At 41.9% G+C, this 23,840-nt stretch overlaps 1 protein-coding gene across 1 annotated transcript in view; it reads left to right on the forward strand.

The window, feature by feature from the left end:
• The window catches only part of TAOK1 (TAO kinase 1), a 67,867-nt gene that overhangs the window by 32,566 nt on the left and 11,461 nt on the right, over window positions 1-23,840 (forward strand). The window contains exons 4-19 of the mRNA XM_030962950.1: window positions 2,452-2,553; window positions 3,353-3,398; window positions 4,285-4,381; window positions 4,738-4,851; window positions 5,614-5,705; window positions 8,185-8,278; window positions 8,924-9,005; window positions 10,864-11,031; window positions 11,827-12,030; window positions 13,224-13,358; window positions 13,942-14,178; window positions 14,939-15,067; window positions 16,621-16,824; window positions 17,316-17,555; window positions 21,153-21,365; window positions 22,451-22,633. Of these exons, the coding sequence (XP_030818810.1) occupies window positions 2,452-2,553; window positions 3,353-3,398; window positions 4,285-4,381; window positions 4,738-4,851; window positions 5,614-5,705; window positions 8,185-8,278; window positions 8,924-9,005; window positions 10,864-11,031; window positions 11,827-12,030; window positions 13,224-13,358; window positions 13,942-14,178; window positions 14,939-15,067; window positions 16,621-16,824; window positions 17,316-17,555; window positions 21,153-21,365; window positions 22,451-22,633 (2,340 nt within the window). The remainder of the gene's footprint in view (window positions 1-2,451; window positions 2,554-3,352; window positions 3,399-4,284; window positions 4,382-4,737; window positions 4,852-5,613; window positions 5,706-8,184; window positions 8,279-8,923; window positions 9,006-10,863; window positions 11,032-11,826; window positions 12,031-13,223; window positions 13,359-13,941; window positions 14,179-14,938; window positions 15,068-16,620; window positions 16,825-17,315; window positions 17,556-21,152; window positions 21,366-22,450; window positions 22,634-23,840) is intronic.

Raw genomic sequence — 23,840 nt, forward strand, 5'->3', positions numbered from 1 at the left:
AACAAAGGCAAAAGAGTGGTGAATGGATGAGTGTGAAAATCTGAACAGCAGCATAATTCCAGAAGAATTGCCAGAGCCAGGGATTAAGGCAGTCTTTGCAGAAGGGTCTGTAGAAGTGGGCCTCTGAGATTTAGGCATTAAGTGTTTTCATGGCTACCCCAGATGTGTCTCCTTTCCCTGGGATGCTTAGCACAGAGAGTTGATTTTATACTTGAAGCGTTTAAGTGCTAATACAGATTCTTGAAAAGCCCAAGATGACACAAGCAGCTAATTTGATATTATTTCTGGTAAATAACATCTATCAAATTGTGGCATGATTTTTCAGCAGAAGTATTTCTCATAAGCATGTTGTCCAAAGCATTTATGGTTCTCTCCCTCCATTCTCTCTATTCCAATCTTAGCCGCAGTCTTGCTCTGATGAGTTCGACTAACAGCTCATTGCTTTCTGTGCCTGCCTTTTGTGTATTGATCATCTGCACTCCAAGGGGGTGAACTATTCCTTCCTCTGTGTGTGTGTGTCTGTGTAGGAGGTAGAGGTGGCAGTGTCTCTCCAGCAGTCCTAAATTCTAGCTTCAGAGTTAAATTTGCTATGCCTGTTTCTGTTTTGTTGCTGCGGTGACTTGTTTAACTGTGTACTGATGAAAGAATAATTTGTACTTGCTACTTGTCCTACTGTTTTAATTACTGTGAGCTATAAATACTCTATTCACATGAATGAAACAAACTGTGCATGCTTCAGAAATAGCTTTTGTTTGTCTTCAATGCGTATGTTTCTTTATTTTGAAGAAAGTAATAAGACCAGGATTAAAACACTTTCTATTTTACATCCATATTTATTTGTTTTGTTCAGAAGTTCACTGGAGTTATGATCGAGCCTATGTAAAGAAAATTGATTAAGGGCATTCTGTTATCATTTGGTTTCATAATAAGATTTTATCATTGGTGGGAAAAATTATTCTCTCAAATAAGGTCATATTTTATACTAAGAATAGGTTTAAAACCTTTGAAAAATGTAGTACTGTGCTCTTAATGTGATCTTGGAGCTTTTTTATTAATGAAGGAAATAATGAATACTTCTTGACTAATACGTGACTTCTCTCTTCCCAGTACAGAAATTTAACATGATGCTTTCTTGGTTTGGCTTTTATTACTTAGTACCTCAAAGCCTTTGAGGCTGAAGGTTAAAGGCAACTAAGTCACTCCAGTGTCAGTGAAAGAGTTTGTTATAGCTGCACTGTGTAATTCTATAGCAATTTTGGTGTTGAGAAGTACTTAATGTAGTCAATCAGCTGCCTCAGTTGTGGGCTTCTGTGTTCCCTGGTTTCATGTGTTTCTCTAACCCTAAAATTGTTATTGAGGTTTTGCACATGTTTTCCAAAGCCTCAGGGTAGATGGGCCCTCTGTCCCTCTGTGAATACTACCCACATACCAACATGTGAGGAAGAGTGTGCTGAGAGATTAACAGGACCTGGAAAGCAGCTTTTGAGCCTTTTGGTGTTGGGTTCCTCTCCCTCTGGTTAACTTCAGAACTGATACTCTTGCTCAAAAACATTTTCAGTGTCAACACTCTTACGTTTATAGCTCCATACTTAAATGGTTTCAGCTACTGCATTTGGTATTGAAGGTACTTTCTGTAGTTGTAGTTTTGCTGTTGCACTCTCAGACTCATGCCTTTTCTGCCTGAGATGTGGATGTGCAGCACATGGGGGGACTTGGAGGTGTCCAAGGCAAGCAATGTCAGTGTCTGGGCACACATTGGAACTTGACATTTTGGCCTCTTCTCTGCTTTAAAGTTGCACTAACAGAGCTCCCCTTATTATAAACCTGACTTTGTTTTATCTCTTTATTTTTTTTTCTCCAGCAGAACCATTCCTTTATCTAGTAGGTAACTCATTTTAAATTGGCCCTTGTAAAGATTAAACTAGTAATAGAGAAACATTATCAAGAATGTACTTAGATAGTTGGCAACTGATAAAGGGAGCCTCATCCAGTGTAATATAGTGACTAGTAGGGATAGGTCTGTGTAGTAACAAGAGTTGAGAGAGGCAGCTGATCCTGCTGAAGGACACTTATCACCCACATTTCTTTCAGGTTGGGGTGTATGTTTGATTTGGCAACAGAATTGGTATCCCTTAGTAGAGGATCACTTCTTTTTTGAGGACTTGTTCAGATATTAAGTGTTTACCAGTATATCCTATGCACACATACAAATATATAAACATAAAACATTACATTGATGAGAGATCCTTGCATACAGGCTAATTGATCAGCAACTTATTTTGTGGGTTTGCTGAGGAGTTAAGCAGTGAATATCGTAGTGTTGATACAAACTTACTTTGATTTGAACCTTGAGATAGTTTTGCCTCTTAAAATAATTAACCTACATAGTAACAACAACAACAAAAAGGTAACAGTTCTAAAAAGTCTTTCTGTTTCTTTTATTCCCTACAGAAATGGCAGGATATTATTAAGGAAGTCAAGTTCCTCCAAAGAATAAAACACCCTAACAGTATAGAATACAAAGGCTGCTATCTGCGGGAGCATACAGCATGGGTAAGCAAATGCTGCTCTGCACTTCTCTTGCCTTGCTTAAAGGTGCTTTGAAATCCCTCCAGCTGGATTTTGGGAGGCACCTGGGTGCTAGTGTTGTGCAGACTGAGATGAGCATAGCCAAGGGCCTTACAGGTGCTCAACAAACTGCATGTACATTCTGGAACCAAGATTTAAGGAAATTTGCCTTTTTACTTAGATTAAGTGTTGCTGTTCTAGTGTATTTAGTTTGATAATCTGAGTATTTGAAATAATGCACGCCCATCACTAATAAAGTTTTGTAGGGCAATATACTAAAGAAATTAATATTATTCAACTAATAGTTTAAGTTGTAAGTACTGTTTTGTGAGTTAGCTTCAATAAATCTGTAGGGCAAAGTTTTAGTTTCTCTTTTTGAAATCTGACTGGGACAGAATCTTAAGTAAATCCCTAAATAGCCCTTTAATACTCTGATAAGCTTGTTAAGTGCTATTTACATTCCTGTTAAGTATGTGCATATAAAATATGATATGTAATACAATATCTAACTGGTCATGAATGTGCTTTGGCCTTCCTTACAAGTGGTGTTGCTTGGTATCTTACACAGGAGGGTTATGCTTAATTTCCAGTTAGAGCGGCACTTGTGGGAGGGGTCAGTGTGACAATCCTGGGATGGAGTTTATGGTACAAGCAGTACTTGCTTTGTTATGGCAGCCTGCACTCTGTGCTCCAGGAATTGGTTCTAGATTTCTCCAGACAAGTCTAAAAAACGTGTATTTACTATAATAGATTTTCTAACTACTTTGATTTCTTCCTATAACAGCTTGTTATGGAATATTGTTTAGGATCAGCATCAGACTTACTAGAAGGTAAGTGAGTCACACGTGTTTATTTCATGGAAAGTCAGAAGTAGAGTACTGAACTAGGGCGTTACAGCATCACAGAATTTTCCTTGAGTTTATAGTTTTGTCTGGGGCCAGAGTGTGTATAAATAGGTGCAATTTGTCAAATTCGTGCATAGTTGTAGTGGGTTTTCTGTAGAATACTGGTTTTCCAAGGTGCTTAGTTTCTCATTAGTTTGTATCGTTTTAAAGTCAGCTATTTGTTTGCTTCTGAGTTTTAGGTTCTCCGGCCATGACAGTTCAAGATTTACTTCTGAAAACCCTTGCTGTTGATCCTAATGCTTACTAACAACTGTAGGCCTGTTAACTAGAATAGCACTAGAGCAGTGTTAGGGTTGTGCTGATGAGGTCTTTCATTAAATGGTCATTTTTCTATCAGGCTTCTTATAGTGGCCTGGCTTTGAAGAGATATGTGTGGCCAGTCAGTTGTTCCTTTCCTTGCCAGAAGCATTTCAGGACCAAAAGCTGAGCTGCCAGAATCTGATCTGTGTTACTACAATTTATTTGTGTGTGAATTGCTGTAAATTTCTGGGGTTTGGGGTTTCACTTCATTAATGGAAAACTCAATACTGAGTCTCAAGAAGTTACTTGGGAGACTGGTCACATAACTGACAGGAATGCAGTTTATGGTTGGAGAGTGGTCTCTTTGGTAGTAAATAGCTGCTGGTTTACAGTTAGAAGATTACATCTGATTATAGAATGTACTCTGTGAACTATTTTTACATTTGCTTCTCATACTGAACCCAGTGAAAATGAACTTTTAGTATTTCTGTTTACATTGTTAACAATCTTGCATGCTGCAAACTGTATTGTTTTCTGTAATGTTGAATTTCACATAAATTCTTTCCTTAAGTTCATAAAAAGCCATTGCAAGAAGTGGAAATAGCAGCAATTACCCATGGTGCTCTCCAGGGATTAGCATACTTGCATTCTCACAATATGATCCATAGGTGAGTAGTTACCATTTTGCTGTCTCATACACACTTACACATTTGTTTTGTTGATTGTATCCCCTCCATCCCAAATTCTACATTGTAAGCAGAGATTTTCTTTTCACAGTATCCCTGTGCTCCCAAACAAGTGATTTATAGTAGTCTAAAACACTAGCAAGACTAACACGTAAGACAAAAGAATCCAAAATCAAGGGCCACTTTAAGCAATTAACCTAATGGTTAAAGACTTTGTGTTTGGAGGAAATGTGAATATTTTGCACTTGAATATGTGAATATTGGTGTGTTTCATAGTCTGTCCAGGGAGCTTTCTTCTTTGGAGTGGAGTAATACTGACACTTGTGTTCTATCACCAGAGATATCAAGGCAGGGAACATCCTGCTGACAGAGCCAGGACAGGTGAAACTTGCTGACTTTGGGTCTGCTTCCATAGCATCTCCTGCCAACTCATTTGTGGGGACGCCATATTGGTAAGCCAAGATTTTTACTCATTTCTGGCTTTGTGAACTGAAAGGATCATGTATTGGCTATTTAATATACTTGGGCTTATTGGAGCTAGCTTTGTAATCTTCCAGTTGTGGTGATGATAAAATGTACTTGGTTAGGAAAAAAAGTTTCAGTTGTAAGTAGGCTCTGAGTTCCAAGAAATAGTGTATCCCTGTGTTTGTAGTTCACAAAAAGTAATAAAAATATTTTGCTTTCTGCTTAGACTGACCTAAAGTGGTAGAGGTGGGATTGAATCATCTGTAATATATTTTAATCACTCCCCCCAGTGGTTTAAACAATTCATGTATTCTCACCATGTCTGGTTGTTGAAATAACTGAAGTGTTTTTTCTTTCATAGGAAAGGCCAGGTTCACTGAACCACCCCCTTTGCAGATCCCTTGTATGCTTTTGATCTCTTACACCTAATCTGTGGTGTTTACTCAACTGCATGTTATAATTATTTCACCACAGTTGGTCAGCCAGCTAAACTATTGGAAATGTGGGAGGGTGAGAAGGTGATGATACTCACAAATGGAAAGCTGGGCAAGCACAGGAGAACATCACACAGCATCTGCAGGCCTGCACCAGTGTGGGTGCCTGGCCTTCGTTCCCAGTATCCCATGGTCATGCCTGATAGCTTGGGGAATATTTGTTTATGGTAGCTGAAATCAGGGAAACAGCCTATTTCATACTGATGAAGATAATATGTTCCACTGCCTATTTTGAGCACCAGTTTCTTCTCTTAGGATGGCCCCAGAAGTGATTTTAGCCATGGATGAAGGGCAGTATGACGGCAAAGTAGATGTTTGGTCTCTTGGAATTACCTGTATTGAGTTAGGTAAGTTACTTCCTTTGAAAAAAATTATATTTATAAATTATTTATTTAAGTTATTTAATACCTGGAACTTATTCAGTTGAATCACAGTGCAGAAGATTTGTGCTCCCTTTCTTGTCCTGGTTTCTCTGGGCCCTGAGCTTTAGAGAAAAGAGCTTTCTGGAATTCCAGAATGTCTCCAGTTTGATGTTTATGGAGCTGGTGTTTTCATTACCTGAAGAAAAAGAGTTATATAGACAAAGAGAGTGGCCAAGTGATATCACTAAGGGTGTTCACATTCTGTGGGAGAGGCACTTAACTTCTGAACTGAAAAACAGTCAATTGCTGAGCAGCTTTAGACGTGAACCATTAAAGGTACCAATGTGGACATATATTTAGTGCTATAAGTTGATCTTGTTTCTGTGAAAATTTCACATACATTAACAAGTTCTGCAGTGATAAAGTTCTGGAGAAGTTGACTACTTCAAAGCTGTATTCAGTGTGTGTTGTCACTTCTGAATAGATTTTTTTTTCCTTAAATGAAAAGAAATAATCCAATTTTGAAGCAGCAACCTGAAACTCAAAGCCTAAAGAAATGATGACATTGCCATTAGAACAGACCCTTTAAAGCAGGATGTGAGTTTAAAGGGACAGTGTTAGTATGGCATTCTGTTTCAATTTAACACATCATGTTTTCTTGGAACAAAAACACCCTGGCTGAAGCACACCATGCATGCCACTGCTCCATACACCTGAGGCTGTCCTCCAGTCCTTGTCAGATCTGATTGCTCCTGCTCCAACCCATCCTCCATGGAGGAGAAACCCAGCCAGGCAGTGAGAGCTCTCAGGAACGCACTAATCCATGTGAACTGCACAGTTTAGCTAAAAATGCTGTCTGGCATTCCAAACTGTCAGCTTCATTTTCTTCCAGGATGTGAAATAGATTATTTAGAACAGAGATTTTGTTTGTTGGCTTTTTTGTTGGTTTTTTTTTTTGCTTCTTGGTTGCCAATATAAAGCAAGTTGAAGGGGTGTGACTGTCATGACAGAATCCTGCTCTGAGTGGAGTAAGGAGACTTGGCTGGCTGCAGGGCTCCAGGAATGCAGTGAGCTCATGGCCACCACACCCCCGGGAGTCCTGCACTCCGCGTTCTTGCAGGATGAAGCGTGTTGGGCTTCGTCTACGGCTGCTGGCGTGGTGGGAGGTGAGACTAGGTCAGGACAGCAGAGCAGTGTAGGCTGGGTCCGTGTGCCTGGCTCATTTGTGTTGCTTTGAGTAAGCATGGGAAGGCAGCAGGGAAATGAGATGTCTTTGTAGTCTTCTCAAATTATCACTTAGTCTTAGAAATGGTCTTATTGAAGGCTCAGTTTCAGGGTTTCCAGGAGATTTCTATTTTATTCAGGTGAGCTAAGAAAAAAAAAGGTAGAGAGAACAGTCAGTTGAAATAGTCTAATGAATAATCTGTCTGATCCTTGATAGCAGCAACTAGTTATCTGACAGATTAGAGGAGGTAAAGTGCTGAATTTGAGGAAAGACTTAAGTCCTCAATCTACCAGTTTTGAGGAATTTGTAGGGCTTAGTCCATCCTGCCATAGCCGTGAGTGTACCATGATCTCTGATCCATAGTTCAGTGCTGCTATTCAACTCAGAACTGAGGAGCAGACTAAGAAAAGTAGCATTATTTTTTTTCCTTGTTTATTTTTTTCTGAGGAAGGAAAGTTTTCTGTTACATTTTCAGTAGTGTAGGAACATCCTCGTGGCCTGACCAGCTTCTCTGGAATGTCTATGGCGAGGCTGAGCTTTATAAAGTTTGCCCCATAAACATTCTGATGAAGCTTCAATTTTGTTGTTACAGTGAGATCATCTCCTTCCTCATTAGGCTTTCATGCTGTGTCAGTCTATAAGAGTAATACAAGCTTGAAAGAGAGAAGAGCCAAAGAGAGAAGGCAACTCTCAAAATAGTATAAAGAGTTGGCCTGTTGCTGACTTCCTGCCCATGTGCTTAGTCAGTTAAGTGTGATTTGATGGTTCTTGTAACCAGCTTTTTCTTCATCACTGCTGTCCTGCTAGAAAGAAATATTTCTTAGCTTTTTAGCAACTGTCGATTAAAAAAAAAAAAAACAAAGGGGGGGTGTATGAAGCCAAGAATGCTTAGTGGCTAAACACCCAGTATAGAGCTTACTGTTAACTTACTCCTATTTTAGTACATTACAATGAGTCAGAGAACTCAACTGTGATAAACCACGTAATTTAAAAGCTTGAGAGGACAAGGCATTTGATCTTCAAAGGGCTTTCATCTTCTGCAATGGCACAGGACATATGCCAACATATCTGTCTGATTGCAGGGTAGGGTTGGTTTGGGGTTCCATGTTCAGGCAGTAGGGATTTTGCTGATGTGGTTTTCTTTTTAAAGGGATGTAAACTGTAAAAAAAACCTAAACAAAACGAGCAACAACATGAGACTATCTCCCTATATAAAAACTTCTTTTCTCTTGTGTGCAGCGGAAAGGAAGCCTCCTTTGTTTAACATGAACGCAATGAGTGCCTTATATCACATAGCGCAGAATGAATCCCCTACACTACAGTCTAATGAATGGTGAGTATTGCTGAGGGAGGAATGTTGGAGGGGATGGCTGTAAATGGAGTGCTTTGTCATGCTGTGTTCTTGAAATGGCTGGAGTCCTGTTGGGAGGATGTGAGCTGGAAGGTTCTCATTAGATTCACTATACATTTCATACACAAAATTGACCAATTACTAAGTATGTGTTTGAGACTCTTCACTGTAGTAGGAGCAGGACAGGCTGCTGGAAGAACTTAAGATCCTGTAAAAAATTCCGTTCATGGGTCAGTAAACTTCTGAAGCTCCCAAGCTAGCCAAAACTGTGGGATTTAGTGTTTGTTTTATTACAAACCACACTGTCAGTTTCTAAATCCTGTTTTGTTGAAGTATTGCTTTGCAAGATGAAGACACAGCTTGTGTGTGGCAAGTGTCTGTTGCATAAACTTCAGAAGAATAAAGCACAGTAGTAACATTTTGTGCCTCCCAGCCTCAACAACTGTCTTTTGAATACAGCAAATACAGTAAACTAATTTCAAAAGTTAAAAACTTCCTAATTATGGTTTACTGAACCATAGTTCTTGACCTAGGAGCTATAAGTATCCAGATGTGAGGATCATGACTTCTTAATTGATTAAACTGAGTTGTTAACTTAGGTGGATTTTTTTCCTCTCCTTGACACAGGTCTGATTATTTTCGAAACTTCGTAGATTCTTGCCTCCAGAAAATTCCTCAAGACAGGCCTACATCAGAGGAGCTTCTGAAGGTTGGCTTGCTTGTCCTTTCTGATTTCCATGTGGTATTAAAAGGGGCTGTGCCCTGTGATGATCATCTGTCTCACCTACTGTACAAGGTTATGGTTAATGATGCTCAAACACCTTTGAGCTGCGAGTGCTGTGGGGTGTACTGAGCTGGCAGCCCTGGCTTTGCTGCCTGTCTGCAGTGTCTCAGAGTGTTCCCCAGGTGACTTTCCAAGCCAGCCTTGGAGTTCTCAGCATAAAAGGTCACTCCACCAAGTGACACTGGATGGCCATTGACTTGTCAAGAGTTTTAGTTTGTAAACTCAATCATTCCAGTGATTATAATTAATTCTGGCAGAGCTGCTGTGCATTAGCTAACAAATACCTTTTGTTACTTCCCCCTGTGTTCTGTGCTGTAGAACACTCCAATGTGCTTTATGCAGTACCTGAAATCCACTGCTGGGGAAAAGGAGGCAAAAGAAACCAGTTTTTCCTCCCTCTGTTTTTCCTTGGCATGAAAAAGCCTCAGCAGTCTGCAGGCTTTTTCTTGCTTTATTTCTTAGCTTCTTTTTTAATTCTTCATTTGTGCTCCTGAGTGCTGCAGGTACTTGGCTTTGCTCACTGTAGTCTGGAGACAGAGCCAGTGGGGTAGATTGTTGCAAAAGGCTGACATGTGAACAGAACTCAGAGAAGTTGGGTGTTGGAGCTGCTTTTTTGTGTGACTTTGATGGATTTCCTTTGTGGCATCAGGTGGCATTCAAAATTTTGCTAACTTGTCATTCTCTTTACAGTGCTTCTGACATTTTGGGTTTCTTTTTATCCTGGCCCTGCTTCTGCTAAACAATGTTTTTCCAAATTTTTTGCATTGCAGGGAAATGGATGCTATTTGTGAAGGTTTTATCAGCACCTTTTTGCATGGTTTTACCTAAAAATGGCTCTGGGGACTTGTGCCTCTTTGAAAATTGTCTATTCAGAAAGTAAATGCAATTATCCAGGAAAGGTTTCGGTGTGGGTGTATAGTCCTGCCATTTCAGAATTCTACAGATTGGTTTTATTTTGAGCAATGTGCTGCAATTAAAGAGAACATTGATGGAAATGAAACGTTTGGGAACGTATTCCTTCCATAACTATAGTCTGAAACAGCTGCATGCCACTTTACAGGGACAGGTAGGGAATGTGCCATGTTGGAAACAGCATTGCAGTTCTCCAAAGGAACAAAATGAAAGTAGTGGTGGTGTTAATAATGACTCATGCTTCCACAGCACATTGCATCTGGAGACTGCAAAAGCTGCTTCTGACATACATAGACAGTTCTTGCTTTACCTATGGGTAAAATATAACACCTTTGCAGAGAAATGTGGTGAATATCTCCAAGAGAAGAGCAGAATGTGGGGAGCTGTTCCAGGACCAAGCTCTAAGGTTCACAGCCTATTTTATGACTCAGAGCTGTATGATGAATATTTGATTCCCAGGCTTTTCTAAACAAGGAAATGGGATTTATACTGAGAGTTAGCTGATGAGTTAATTAACATTTGGTTAAAGATACTAGCCAGTCTAGCACCTTTAGCTTTTATTTGGTATTTGTTGCTCTTCCCTCACTTAACCACTAGTAGATAACGTCTCTGAAGTCTAGGTTTATAGTGAGCAAGTTTTCATGGCATGTAAAATGCTATTTCTGGGTTTTTACACCTTTATTTTTTGGTACAATCATTCTGAAATCTATCTTGATTGCAGAGTCTGAAAATAATACCAGTGTTACCTGTGAAGGTGTTCTCTTCCTGTGCAGGGAAGAGGGCTAATAAACCCAACTATAGCTCATCACTGTGTCCTCAAAGCATGTGCATTGGAGGCATGAGAGGCCACTCACCTGTTTGTGTTCTGCAGCACATGTTTGTTCTTCGAGAGCGGCCCGAAACAGTGTTAATAGACCTGATTCAGAGAACAAAGGATGCAGTGAGAGAACTGGACAACCTGCAGTATCGTAAAATGAAGAAGCTCCTCTTCCAGGAGGCCCACAATGGCCCTGCAGTGGAAACACAGGAGGAGGAGGAGGTGAGAAAAATGCTGAATTTCATCACTGAACCACAGAGAATGAACTGTCATTTAAATAACCACAATTCAGATATTGCTGAAACGAAGGGAGGCTGTTTACACACCTGGCTGTAAACACTGTCTCCCTCTTTGTGCTTGGAATAAAGCTACCTCAAGGCACAAACAAGGACAAACAAGGTAGATGCCTAGTGCTGGCAAGAAGCTGTGCCATGTGTTCATGCTTGAACAGTCAGCTTCCAGTCCTGTAAATCCTCGCTTTCTTTGCCTGTTTATGAGGCTTCATGAGGACTCTTTAGCAACTGCAGTTAACCTCTGTTTTAACCATATGTACTGAGAATGTTGTTCTAAATCTAAGGCATTGAGGTTTTTACTTGATTTATTAAAAAAAAAAAAAGGAAAACAGGTCATCAGGGAAATTGATTTCTCTTTTTAAGGAGACTGAATTCCAGTTCTCTTGTACAGAAAAGAGCCTGCAAGGTGCAGGGTCCCAGCTGAGCACTCAGGTGATTCTGGTGTCACAGCAGTTTCTGGTGACATGCTGTGGCTGATACATGATAGAGTTCAGCTTGTTAACAGGCTTGCTGTTGAAAAGAATCTGACATCAGCCAGTTAATCTTGACAGGGCTGACTCTTTCTCTCCTCAGCATCCCACAAGAAAAACGTTTCATGGCAATGCCTGGAGGGTGGAAAGTGCCATGACGTGGCAGAGAGAAATGGAATGAATATTCCATTTGGTAATGTCCACAGGTACCACTGGGATGGGTTTGAATTTTCTTTCTAATTCCTTTCTCCTAGGAACAAGATCATGGTGTGGGCAGGACGGGAACAGTGAACAGTGTTGGAAGTAATCAGTCCATTCCTAGTATGTCTATCAGTGCCAGTAGCCAAAGCAGTAGTGTTAACAGTCTTCCAGATGCCTCGGATGATAAGAGCGAGCTGGATATGATGGAGGGGGACCACACCGTAATGTCAAACAGCTCTGTCATTCATCTAAAGCCGGTAAGCCCTGGATTCTTACTGCAGAACTTCCAAGGTGTAAAGTGGGAGAGAATTTGTTTGGTGTGAAGTCACTTGTTCCCATTCTTCAGTCATTATCTGCAGTTTATATTATTGTGCCGCAAATATATATATATATATATATATGAGTGTGCACTGGAGACTTGGGAAAGTGGCTGTGAAGATGGTTTATTTTTGTTAATTCACTAAAAATTATTTGGCTAATGGAATTGTTTCAAAAGCAGTTTGCTTTATCAGGAGGAGTTGGAATGGGAGGTTGTAAATAGGTTTGTTTGGTGGCTACCCTTAACATGCATAGCACTGCCTTGTGGGACAACAGGATGTGTGACTTCCCCTTTTTACCTCCTTGTTAGATAATTCTTAAAGTCAGGGCCTACAGTAGAAGCTGAAATCAGTTCTGCAGCACCCAGCTTCCCAGCACTTGATTTGAATATTTTGTTAATGAATAAAGTATAGGGAAAAAAATGCAGCAGAAACCACTTCCCTGCTTTCCCTCTGCCAGATGAAGGGTGGGCTGGGGAGTGCCCTCTGAGCTGGGCTGCTCTTGCCAGGGAGGGGTTATCACTCCATTTGCTCAAAGCACTACTGTTTCCATGGCTGATGATAGGTGTGGCTAGAATGTCTTGTTCTTTGCCCAGATATGCAGCAAAGACACAGGTATTTCCTCAGGGAGTTAATTAGTGTATCATATCTAACTAGTAATCACTCTATGATGAATGACAAACTCAAAATAAGAATGTGGAATACACCATGACAAATTTTAAAATTTGCTTTGAGGTATTTCTACAGTGGGTGTAATGAAAATCTTCCTCTGTCTTTCAGAGCTACAAAGATGTTGTTTTTGTCTTCAGACTTGATAAAATCTACTTTATAGCTTTTATGTTTTGTTGCAGTAAACTGTTTAACTCGGCTTTCACTTTTCCATTATTTTTCCTCATTTTCAGCTTTGGTTAGTGATCTTCCTCTTAGTAATAAAAATTCAGTATGAAATTTCTGAAAGCAAAGGTCGTAGATCAGAACTCCTTTTGCAGTATATACCTTCATCAGCAGGAGGATCTTTCAGGGCTGATGAATGTAAAACGCTTTTGTCTTCCTTTCAAATAAAAAGACCAAAATTAAAAATCTTTAGTAACACAGTTTCTCTTTATTCTCTGACATTAATATTTGCTGATAAGGAGGAAGAGAACTACAGAGAAGAGTCGGATCCTCGGACAAGGGCATCAGAGCCCCAGTCTCCTCCCCAAGTATCTCGCCACAAGTCTCATTATCGGAACCGAGAGCACTTTGCTACCATACGCACAGCATCGCTGGTACGTGGAGGGCTGGTCTGGGGAGAGCTCTGCAGGAGGGCATGCTTTGAGCACAGCTCTGTGCAACTTCTCAGAGCTTTCACAATATCACCACAGTATGAGCTATCTTCATTGACTGAGATACTGGCACTGAAATCATTTAGTGTCAGTTAATAAAAGCTTCAGTGAGATACCTGGGCAAATGTAATTTGTGTATATTAAATATTTTAAGTCTCAAATCCAATGTGCTCTGTAGAATATGGGAAACCATTTATAATAATAAGCTGGTTTTTATTTTCATATGCATCTTATGAATATTTGTGGGTGTGTGTATGTATCCACCCTCATTGTATTAGGCTAAAAGGCCGTTATTTAGTACCAGCTTTATAACAATTGTACTGTTTTTCTGCTGGAGCCCATGTGAGCTTATCTCCTACAGCAGAATTGAGTTTTTAATCTGCTCTGCTGCCATTAGGATGTGTGCTTTTCTTTACAACAAAATCATATTTCTTAACTGAATCGTTTTCTTTTGTGGTTTGAAGACTGCTGAAAAGCAGATTAGGCAGCATTAACTTCCTCTGGCCCGATGTGGTTATCTTCCTAGGTGACAAGGCAAATGCAGGAACATGAGCAAGACTCTGAGCTCCGAGAGCAGATGTCTGGCTATAAACGTATGAGAAGGCAGCACCAGAAGCAACTGATGGCATTAGAGAATAAACTGAAGGCAGAGATGGACGAGCACCGCCTCAGGTTGGACAAAGATCTCGAAACTCAGCGTAACAATTTTGCTGCAGAAATGGAAAAGCTAATTAAAAAGCATCAAGCAGCCATGGAAAAAGAGGTAGGAGGTTATGGTTTATCAGACCAACCCATGTTTGTTAATTACATTGAATTGTCCACTTCCCCTCACTGATGCAGAGATGACAGTGTGGACTCTGAGATGTCTTGTTCTCGGGAGCCAAGCAAATTGGTAATTAGAAAAAGGTTAATATCTCACCTCCTTACACTGAGAGGCTATGTAACTAGAGAAAAGGTATGTCCTTCACGGCAGTGGGTTGTACTGAATGTTGGAATCCTGACCTCAGAAAAACCACTGAGGGTTTTCCTCTCTCTTGCCATGTCTGTGCTGTCAATAATTGCCTGCCATTGAGTGTTGTGGAGGCAGATTAGCCTGCGGAGAAATGTGCCAGCAACACTTAAATGTTCACTGTCTAGTTGTGTATGGATATGGGGGGGCTATGCTTTTAAATAATTGATAATGAAGTGGTGCTGCCTACAGCAGCTATTATAGATTTTTGTTCATCTCTGATCTCTCAGTGGAAGGCTGAGGATATAGTTTATCATAAGGTTTTGACTTTTTTAGGCAAGATTAGGTGAACAGTAGGGCTGAGGGAATGTGGCACTGGAGGAGGACTCTGCTGGGTGCCTTGATGGGATGGGGAATGAGGAGAGAGTGAGGACAAGCTCCTCTAACTTGGACTTGTCCAGAGACGTGGTGAATATTGTGGTGACTACCATGAGTTCTGGGTCTTGAGGCTGAAATTGGACATGAGCTATAATCCACTGGGGCTCAGACTGACTTGCTGCTGGATTTGCTGTAGGCTAAAGTGATGGCCAACGAAGAGAAGAAGTTCCAACAGCATATTCAGGCCCAACAGAAAAAAGAATTGAACAGTTTCCTGGAGTCCCAGAAGAGAGAATATAAACTCCGTAAAGAGCAGCTGAAAGAGGTAACTCATCCCCAGTGAGAAATGTGTGATATGGTGTGAGAGTGGTGAGCATGTGAAAATAAAAGTGACACTGCACCACAGATCTTCCACAGGATTGCAGTGAGTTCTGCATTTCATGAGCAGAGTGCTGTGTGTACTATATTCATTTCATATCCTTGACCTTTGAGTAAGAGAATTTATTTTTTTAGTTAGTTGTTGGTAACTATATGTTTATCTTGTGTAAGTACAAACCTCTCCATTGTTTAGTGCTGCTTTTTAGCCAAAAGCATGCAAAGTTGGCAATCCTAAGGAATGAAAAAAGTTTATGAAAGGTCATGAAGATTTTTCTCATACATTGTTGTTGCAGGTAGTGGCCATTCCCTGCAGCAGTTAGTGAAGTTTCTTAATGAATATCACTTAATGATATTCCTGTACAGGAGCAAGAGAACAGAGCAGTAAAGATGATCTGCATTTTTTGTAAGGAAAATACCTTTAAAGCATTATTAATTTTAATGGAGAAAGGTGTGTAATTATTTAATAATCATTGCATTTTAGTGAAAATCAAGATCTCTGTGAAATGCAGAGAAACTGTAGAATCAAACTTCCTGATTCTTTTTTTGGAGTGACTGAAACCGTAAGCGCTATAAATAATTTTTTTGAAAGAACCATTTAATGCTCAACCATCAACTTGTGTGACACAACTTTGGAACTTGCTCCAAAGGGAAATATTCCCAAACATAGGCATTTCCCAGGAGAAAAAAAGGCTAAAGAGCAGCAGAGCCAAGAAAGATCTAACAAAAACTACAGTAGCGTGGGCTCTTTATAATAACATAGAATCTTTTTCTAAGTGGGCAGTAGATCACAGAGCACCGAGAAACACTGATGAAATACAGAGGAGTTCTGTCTCATACTTCAGTTGAAATGTATCACAAGTCTTAATTACTGCATGGGCATCTCTAGTATGCAATTCAAGCAAGCAGAGTCTTTTGCCAAAGATACTTTAGGCTATGTAGTACAAATGTGGAAACTCTTAAGTTTTACCTATGAACTTCTTTACATTGTTTTTGTGAGTTATGGCATCTCAGTGAGCAGCTCTGCCTTGATGAGTTACTGTAAAATGGGTATGTGCTCTGATGAAGCAAGACACAAAAAAATTTTTTATGTGCTTCATGTGGCTGGAGTTCTGTTTGAACCACAGGACGTGAACACTTTCCTTCTCTCAGTCCTTTGGGAGCCTGTAAAAATGTTTACCAGGCAGTATGGCAGTACCTCCAAGGGTTTTAAGTAGCAACCCCTCATTTTGACATTTTCAGCTGATACTGGAAACTGTGGACATAAACCAGTATTTTGGCCAGTGCAAAAAAAAAAAAAAAAAAGCTGTAGTTGAATCTGTTCCACTGTGATTTGTCTCCTGGTACTTCCTTAGTGTTCCTTATATGAAGAGGCTGAGATGGCACCAACCTTTAGAAGAGAGAGTAGAACATAGTTCAGTAATTTATTAGTCAGGTCTGTCCAGTTCATAGCCAAAGAACTTAATGTAACTATTCCACAATTAATCACGTTATGATTATCAGGAGCTGAATGAAAACCAGAGCACTCCAAAGAAGGAGAAGCAGGAGTGGCTCTCTAAGCAGAAGGAGAACATCCAGCATTTCCAGGCAGAAGAAGAGGCCAACTTACTGAGGCGTCAGAGGCAGTACTTGGAGCTGGAGTGTCGCCGCTTCAAGAGACGGATGCTCCTGGGCCGCCATAACCTGGAGCAGGACCTGGTTCGGGAGGTAAGGGAACAGGGAACAGGCAGAGATGAGACCTGGATGCACCTGTGGGAAGTGCATCTCACAGGAGCGCCTGAATTCCGGCTCAAATCATACAGAAATGTTTGTTACCACATCCAAACTGTTTTGGTAGAACAATGGTTGGATGGTTTGCAGTGCCATCTGGTAATCCCTGTGGCATCCCATGTACAGGTTAATGCCCTATTGCAGGAAAATCGTTAGGTCCAAAAAGTCATCAGACACAACAGTTAACAGAAAATGCTTACTGTGAATCCTGTTGAGCATCTAGAACAGGAAGAAGAAAAGTGAAATGAGGAAGGAAAAATTACCGGTGGTGTTGCTGTCTGCTGCTGATAAGACCAAGAAACTCTGTGGTCTGTCCTCAGATGCCTTGGAAAGAGAAATGCCCTTGTGAACAAAGTGAAATGTCACTTTGTCAACGGAAATCCAAGTAAGTACAAAGAACCTAATAATTCCCTCTGTCCTCCTGCTAGGAGCTAAACAAAAGGCAAACACAGAAGGACCTGGAGCACGCCATGCTGCTGCGTCAGCACGAGTCCATGCAGGAGCTGGAGTTCCGCCATCTCAGCACCATCCAGAAGATGCGCTGCGAGCTGATCCGGCTGCAGCACCAGACCGAGCTCACCAACCAACTGGAGTACAACAAGCGCCGCGAGCGAGAGCTGCGCCGCAAGCACGTCATGGAGGTCCGGCAGCAGCCCAAGAGCCTGAAGGTACTAAGGGATGTGGGAGCTCTGAAGGTGCTCAGTGCTGTAGGAGCTCTGAAGGTGCCAAGTGGTGTAGGAGCTCTGAAGGTACTCAAAGGGATGTAGGAACTCCCGTTCGAGCTGGTGGTAGTGGAAAAGTGGTCCATGGAAGAGTGATCCATTACAACTGTTTTACAGTGCAGGCAAAGCCAAGGTGATTTGAAGCTGGTTAACTCGAAGAGCACCATAGTGATGATCAGCATTACAGGGTATTGCAGGCAGGCCACAGCAGCACTAGTCCCTCCTCTTCTTTGAAAAGCTTTTCTCAGCAATGTCCCTTCCTTTCTGAGGTAGTTTTAAATGTATTTAATGTTCACAGTATGCTTTTTTTTCCCCCCTCCTACACCATTTTCTGATCCTTCTCTCCCCCATATACAAAAATAAAATCAGTGTTTCTGTAATGAAGCAGTGTAGTTTAAAAACAAAACCCAAAAGCTTTGTGTTGCTGTGTGCATCAAAACGAACTTCACTCTCAGTCTTGGCTAACTCACCTGGTTAGTGTTTTTATATTAAAGCTGGCATGGTGGCAAGTGGGGAGGGGGAAGAGAGAGACACCAGCCAAGTGCAGTGTCCTCAGGAAGCTCCTGGCACTGACCTTTGCTATTTGTCTCTTCTGGGTTTCTCATGCTGCCCTTGTAGCTCTGGTGGCTGACCAGAATTATGGGGCCTCTGTGATTGAGGCTTTTAGTGTTTTTGTTTAAGCCTTCACTTCATCTGAAGAAGTCCAGTGGTTTATTTTGAAGTGTCTGAGAAGGGTGTATAAGGCCTTTCACAAAGCTGCCTGGTACATTTCCTTTGAGGAGGCAGACTTCTTCTCTCCACCCAGTGTTCAGCTGTGCCAGTAACAAAATGAGTGTATGGCATACTGAGCATGGGGTTTCTTTGTTGTTCTACATCTTTCCTCTTCTTGATATTTTCCATCTGACTTAGTTTTCACCACCTGCAAGTTATATTCTTACAAAGAAAATAATCAACTTGAAAACACAACTTCAGAAAAGAAAAAATGATACCTGATTTGTCAATATTAGAATAATATTAAATAGTGAAAACCTGGCTTGTGTGAGAACAAGGGACCATCTGATCACTGTTGAGAATCTCCAAGGATATAGTGTATAAATAGCAGATGACTTCACAGGGAAGCTGTGCTGCACTCTGAGCTGAATAAAACTGAAGCAGCTGTATTAGGTTGATCCTTCTGAGATTAGCATGAATGAGTTCTGCCTCCCCAAGGTGATGTGGTGCAAACACGAGTGGGCAGCATGTCCATTCTCCTTTCCTGGCAGCAGGATCTGTGGTACTTCTGTGCTGCAGGGGCTTGGCTGACCTCACAGCTTTGCAGACTCTGCAACCCCTGCCCTTTTCCAGGGAGGACAGGGCTGGAGTGTTTTGCAGGGAGCATGGAAAGCTTGCACTTCGCTTTGCATGGCTGTTCTGTGATTAGTGAAGGATTTCAGGCTTGAGCTGTCAATCCTGCACCTTTGCAAACAGGCAGTGCTAACAGCAGAGCCCTGGACAACCGTTGGGTTTGTAGCACAATCCCCTCTTTATCGAGGCTGTTCTCTAGCATTAACTCCTTCTTCTGCCTCTGACTAATGCAGGCAAGTATTCTTAATTGAATAGATAATTTGACCATTTGTTCAGTTTCTCTCCCCAGCAACGTTTTCCCTCAAGGGCACATTTCAGGCTTTCCCTTTGTTATTTAGTGAGGCCCTTTGTCCTGGAAGCAGGTTTTTAACGGTCAGTGTCTGTTCTATGACAGCACCAGAAGGACCCATAACTAGAATTCACCCTTCAGTGAAAACGGCTGTTATTATTTCAAGTGTGTTAATTGTGATGCAAATACCCTCTTGCTGGTATTTCACAATACTAGGTCAAAATGATCTTGTCAGAAGTCTGACTGGAAATCTTACCCCTCCCTTCTGTTTCCTGTTGTTAAAGCCTTTGGATTGGGAGCCTGTAAACAGTCTGGTGTCCAAGCAAGACTTCACAAAAAATGAGGACAAAATAGGTTGATAGTGTTTTGCTGTGACCAGGTCCCTGATGGGAATGTGTAACCTGCTGACACTTCCCTTAAGGGCAGTGAGAAACAACCTTAAAGGTTTCCTGGAAGGAAATAACTTTCTGTGAAATTTAGAAAGGTTAAAAGTGATGCATTCCTCTTCATGAGACATGTTTTGATTTGAATGAAACCCATCTTTGTCCTGTTCTCTGCATCAGGTTAGCAAAGTGTTATTGTTGTTTTATGCAGCGAAGTGTTCTTGGGCTGAGGGTGTTGTTTGATCCCACTGCACCTTTGGAGGTGGCTGCAAGTTCTGTGCTTATCACCTGCCCTGCTGAGCCCTGAGTTGGTGCCAGGAGCAGGCAGTGGAGGGGCTGATTTGGCCATGCACAGAGATCTGATCTGCCTCACTGGTTCACATCCCAGAGCTCTTCCAACTTACTCAAACAGGAGTCTGGTCCTGCGCTCTGTTTGTGCCTCTAGTGCTTCAGTATTTGGCGTGGTGCCTAACAATGGGAAGGCCCTCATGTCTGATTTTAGTGATTCTTGTTTATTTATTTATTTGTTTATTCTTACCATGGTGAACTTGACCATCAATTAACCATCATCACTCATCACCTCTGGGTTTTGCTTTGTTAGTAGTATCCCTGCCAGCCATCCCATAGAAGGATACAGAGAACTCCAGAACACCCTCCTTTTCAGGATCTTGAAACACTTAGTGCATGTTAAACTTCACAGGCTGCTCTGAAGGCAGGTAAAAGAAAAAAATAATTTCTTCAAGGTCCTACAGCAAAGCTGGATTCCAATACCTTTTCCAGGATTGGTGTCCCCCAGCCCTATGTGCAATCACAGCTATGTCTCTAAACAGTACAGAGAAGTTAGCAAGTGCAAAGGGAGGAAAACTCCATTTCCAGTAAGTCTCCACTGGGACTGGGGAATTGTTTTGTTTGCTAGACCAACACAATACTACTGTTTTGTGGTGTACATTTTAAAGCATCTAGTCTTCTTTGGGTTTCTTTATGAAAACCAGGCTCATAATATCAAGGGTTAGAATACATCTTATATTCATCAAACCCTCAATGGAAAAAGCATTGCTCTTTTTTCCTGTCCTTTCCCATGCACCAGATCTGCTTCTTTTCATAACATTAAGTGCTGTTCATATATATGTGCCATACAAGCACAGTCGTGTATGTATGGCTTTTGGTGCTAATAAATATTAGTCCTGTCCCTCAAGAACTTTTCTTGAAAAGCAGCACCCAAGACTGGATTCAGTCCAGTGACAAATGTGAGGCTCTTTGTGCAGAGACAGCTGTATTTAGGCTGGAGCTTTGTTATAAAAGTGTCTGTATTGTAATTGTTTTGCACAGTAGCAGTGTCAAAGCAGCTGCAGCAATAGTCATTGCCTCTTGTGTATTTTGCTTCCCTCCTTGCACTGTAGATGTTAATATACATTTGTGGATTCTTGAACTCATATCCTTAATGTAATCCTAAATATCCATTTGAATGGATATTTCGCTCATTTGAAACATGCTGGTTTTTTCTTTGTGTCCCCTCCATCTTTCCAGTCAAAAGAACTACAGATAAAGAAGCAGTTTCAGGATACATGCAAGATCCAAACCAGACAGTACAAAGCACTGAGAAACCATCTGCTGGAGACCACGCCAAAGAGTGAACATAAAGCTGTCCTCAAACGGCTCAAGGAGGAGCAGACCCGGAAGCTGGCTATCCTGGCTGAGCAGTATGATCACAGCATTAATGAAATGCTCTCTACACAAGCTGTGAGTCGCCTCTGAGGGACCCAGGGTTCCTCAGCCAAAGAGGGATGTTTGCATTTGAACCGCTCTGTATCCTGACAGCAGGCTCTCTGCTTCCTTGCTGCACACGCCATTCCCTGCACAGTCCTTCCTCTGTGTTTAGAAAGCAGAGTTCAAACCCAGAGGAAAGACCTACCACCCCCTCCAGGCAGGCTGAAGCTGAAGCTGCTGTTGTAGAGCTGCAAAGTGATGCATCTGTGTGACCAGTGGACTGCTTTTGCATGAAATGTGGCAACATAAACATCCCTGTTAGAGCATCATTACATAGTGTGCAACTGGCTGTCTTAACTCATTTAGATTTTGATTTGTTGATGATACCAACCCAAGCATGTGCCCCCGGTGGAAGATGCTCATTGAGTCATGGAGGAGTCCACAGTTTTGACTGTAAACCTTGAGGTCAAAGTGTTGTGAAACTTCTGTGATTCCTCATTAAGAGATTCCTTCTTTAAGGAATGACCACATGAGCAATGCTTCAAATCCTTGCTACAGCTTAATGTGCACTTTTCTTTGCAATTCTTGCATATTGCATCCTGCTCACATCACTTTGTACACAAATTTAACACTGTGAGGCAGGGTAGCTGGCTTCTTTTATGATGGGAAGGTTAAAAGTTCACTATCATGTTGCTTTTAGGTTTATTTCTTTATATCCTTGTACCCAAAGTCCTGCATTGGCAGGGCTCTGGACTTAAGTCTCCTGGGTAGAGGTAATTGGTTAATCCAGTTGAATAAAGCAAGACAGCTTCTCTTTGCCTCTAGCAAAAGGAGAGCTGAGGATGTTTGCACCTCCAGCAGTCTGGTCTCTGCAGTGTGGATCGTGGTTCCTGAGGCGCCACTGCTCATCAGCATCACTTGCATCAGTGCTGTGGGCTCACTGTCACCAGTCTTTGTCACTATAGGTCCTCTGTTCAGCCAAGCCAAGTACAATAGAGACCAATTGTATTGCTAAGAAAACAATGTCCCAGCCCACTCTCCCCCTCCCCGCGGTCCCCCCTGGAGTGTCAGCAGTGGTTACCCCATGGTGAAACGTCTCTATTGTCTCTCTTTCCCAGCTGCGTTTGGATGAGGCACAGGAAGCAGAGTGCCAGGTTTTGAAGATGCAGCTGCAGCAAGAATTGGAGCTGCTGAATGCATATCAGAGTAAAATCAAGATGCAGGCAGAAGCCCAGCATGATCGGGAGCTGCGTGATCTGGAGCAGAGGGTGTCCCTCCGCCGAGCCCTCCTGGAGCAGAAGGTAAAGTGGGCATGTGAGCATCCTAAGCACACTCCATATTTCAGATCTTAAATTCCACTTATCAGTGAAAGATAAACTGCTCTTACTTCGCTGTATATAGTAACACAGATCATTTGGGTGTTTGTCTCTCTGGGGTTGAAAGCTCAGTAATACACAGACTAAACTTTCTGCCAGCTCAGGCCTCCTGTGTGAGCAGCTTCTGGCTGGGATAGAGCTGCCTGAAGTGTGCCAGAGGGGGATGTGCCTCTCTGGGCAGAAGGGAGAGAGAACTGTACTCTCTGTCTCTGAGCTGGAGATTGGCTTCCCTGGCCTCTCAGAGAGCAGACAGTAACGATCTAAGGCTGGGGGCTGCAGTGTCCCTATGGGTCTTCTGAGCAAACTCAAATAGCCAGAGCCACAGGTGTGGTGCATCTGCTGCTCCTCAGGTCTCAGCTTGTAGTTGGCTACAGGTGCTTCTTGTTAAAGTGTATTCAGGTGCCTCTTGTTAAAGTTTGCTTCAGGTGCAGTGCTAGGTGTGTGTGTAGAATTGTGAGTGGCCTACACAGACCAAGGGAAGGGAAATGCACCAAAACTGGTGAGAAGAAATAAACTGTCAGCCTTTCTCCTGGAGTTCTTTTCCCTTTGAACTTGCCCTATAATTGTCAGCCATTGCCATTCACACATTTCCCAATTTTGTTCATCAGTATGTAATAAATTAGGGCGATTACTCTGTGGCCTCTTTACACTGAAATTCTTCTAGGGGCTAATGGATGGTTGCTGGGATAGTCCTCAGAGCACTGCTCCACCTCATGGCCAGCGGAGGGAGCACCCCCGGGGAGGCAGCACAGTCCTGCTGGGCTGGGCTTTGGTCTCTGCAAGGAGGCAGTTGCTCTCAGAAAATAGATGAATCTGTGAAAGCAGAGTTCCTGTGTGTCATTCGTGTGCAGTAGCTGTCTTTAGACACCACTGCTAGTTATTTTGGTCCCAGCTCCCGTCACAGCCTGGCATGAGTATGGATTTATCTGGAGGTGCATTGCCCTCTGGTGGCATGAGCAGCTTGGGGAGGAAGTGCCACAGTGAGCCAGTGCTCCCTGCTCTGTGGGAGCAGCATATATTGCAGATAGTGTTAGAAGCTGCAGTGAAGCCAGCGACTCAAAGAAACCCACATCAACCAATAATGTTGTAGAAGTCTTCCATTGTGTACCAGGATTGAAGTCTCTGTGCATGG

Source organism: Camarhynchus parvulus, chromosome 19, assembly GCF_901933205.1.
Source record: "Camarhynchus parvulus chromosome 19, STF_HiC, whole genome shotgun sequence".
Lineage (NCBI taxonomy): Eukaryota > Metazoa > Chordata > Aves > Passeriformes > Thraupidae > Camarhynchus > Camarhynchus parvulus.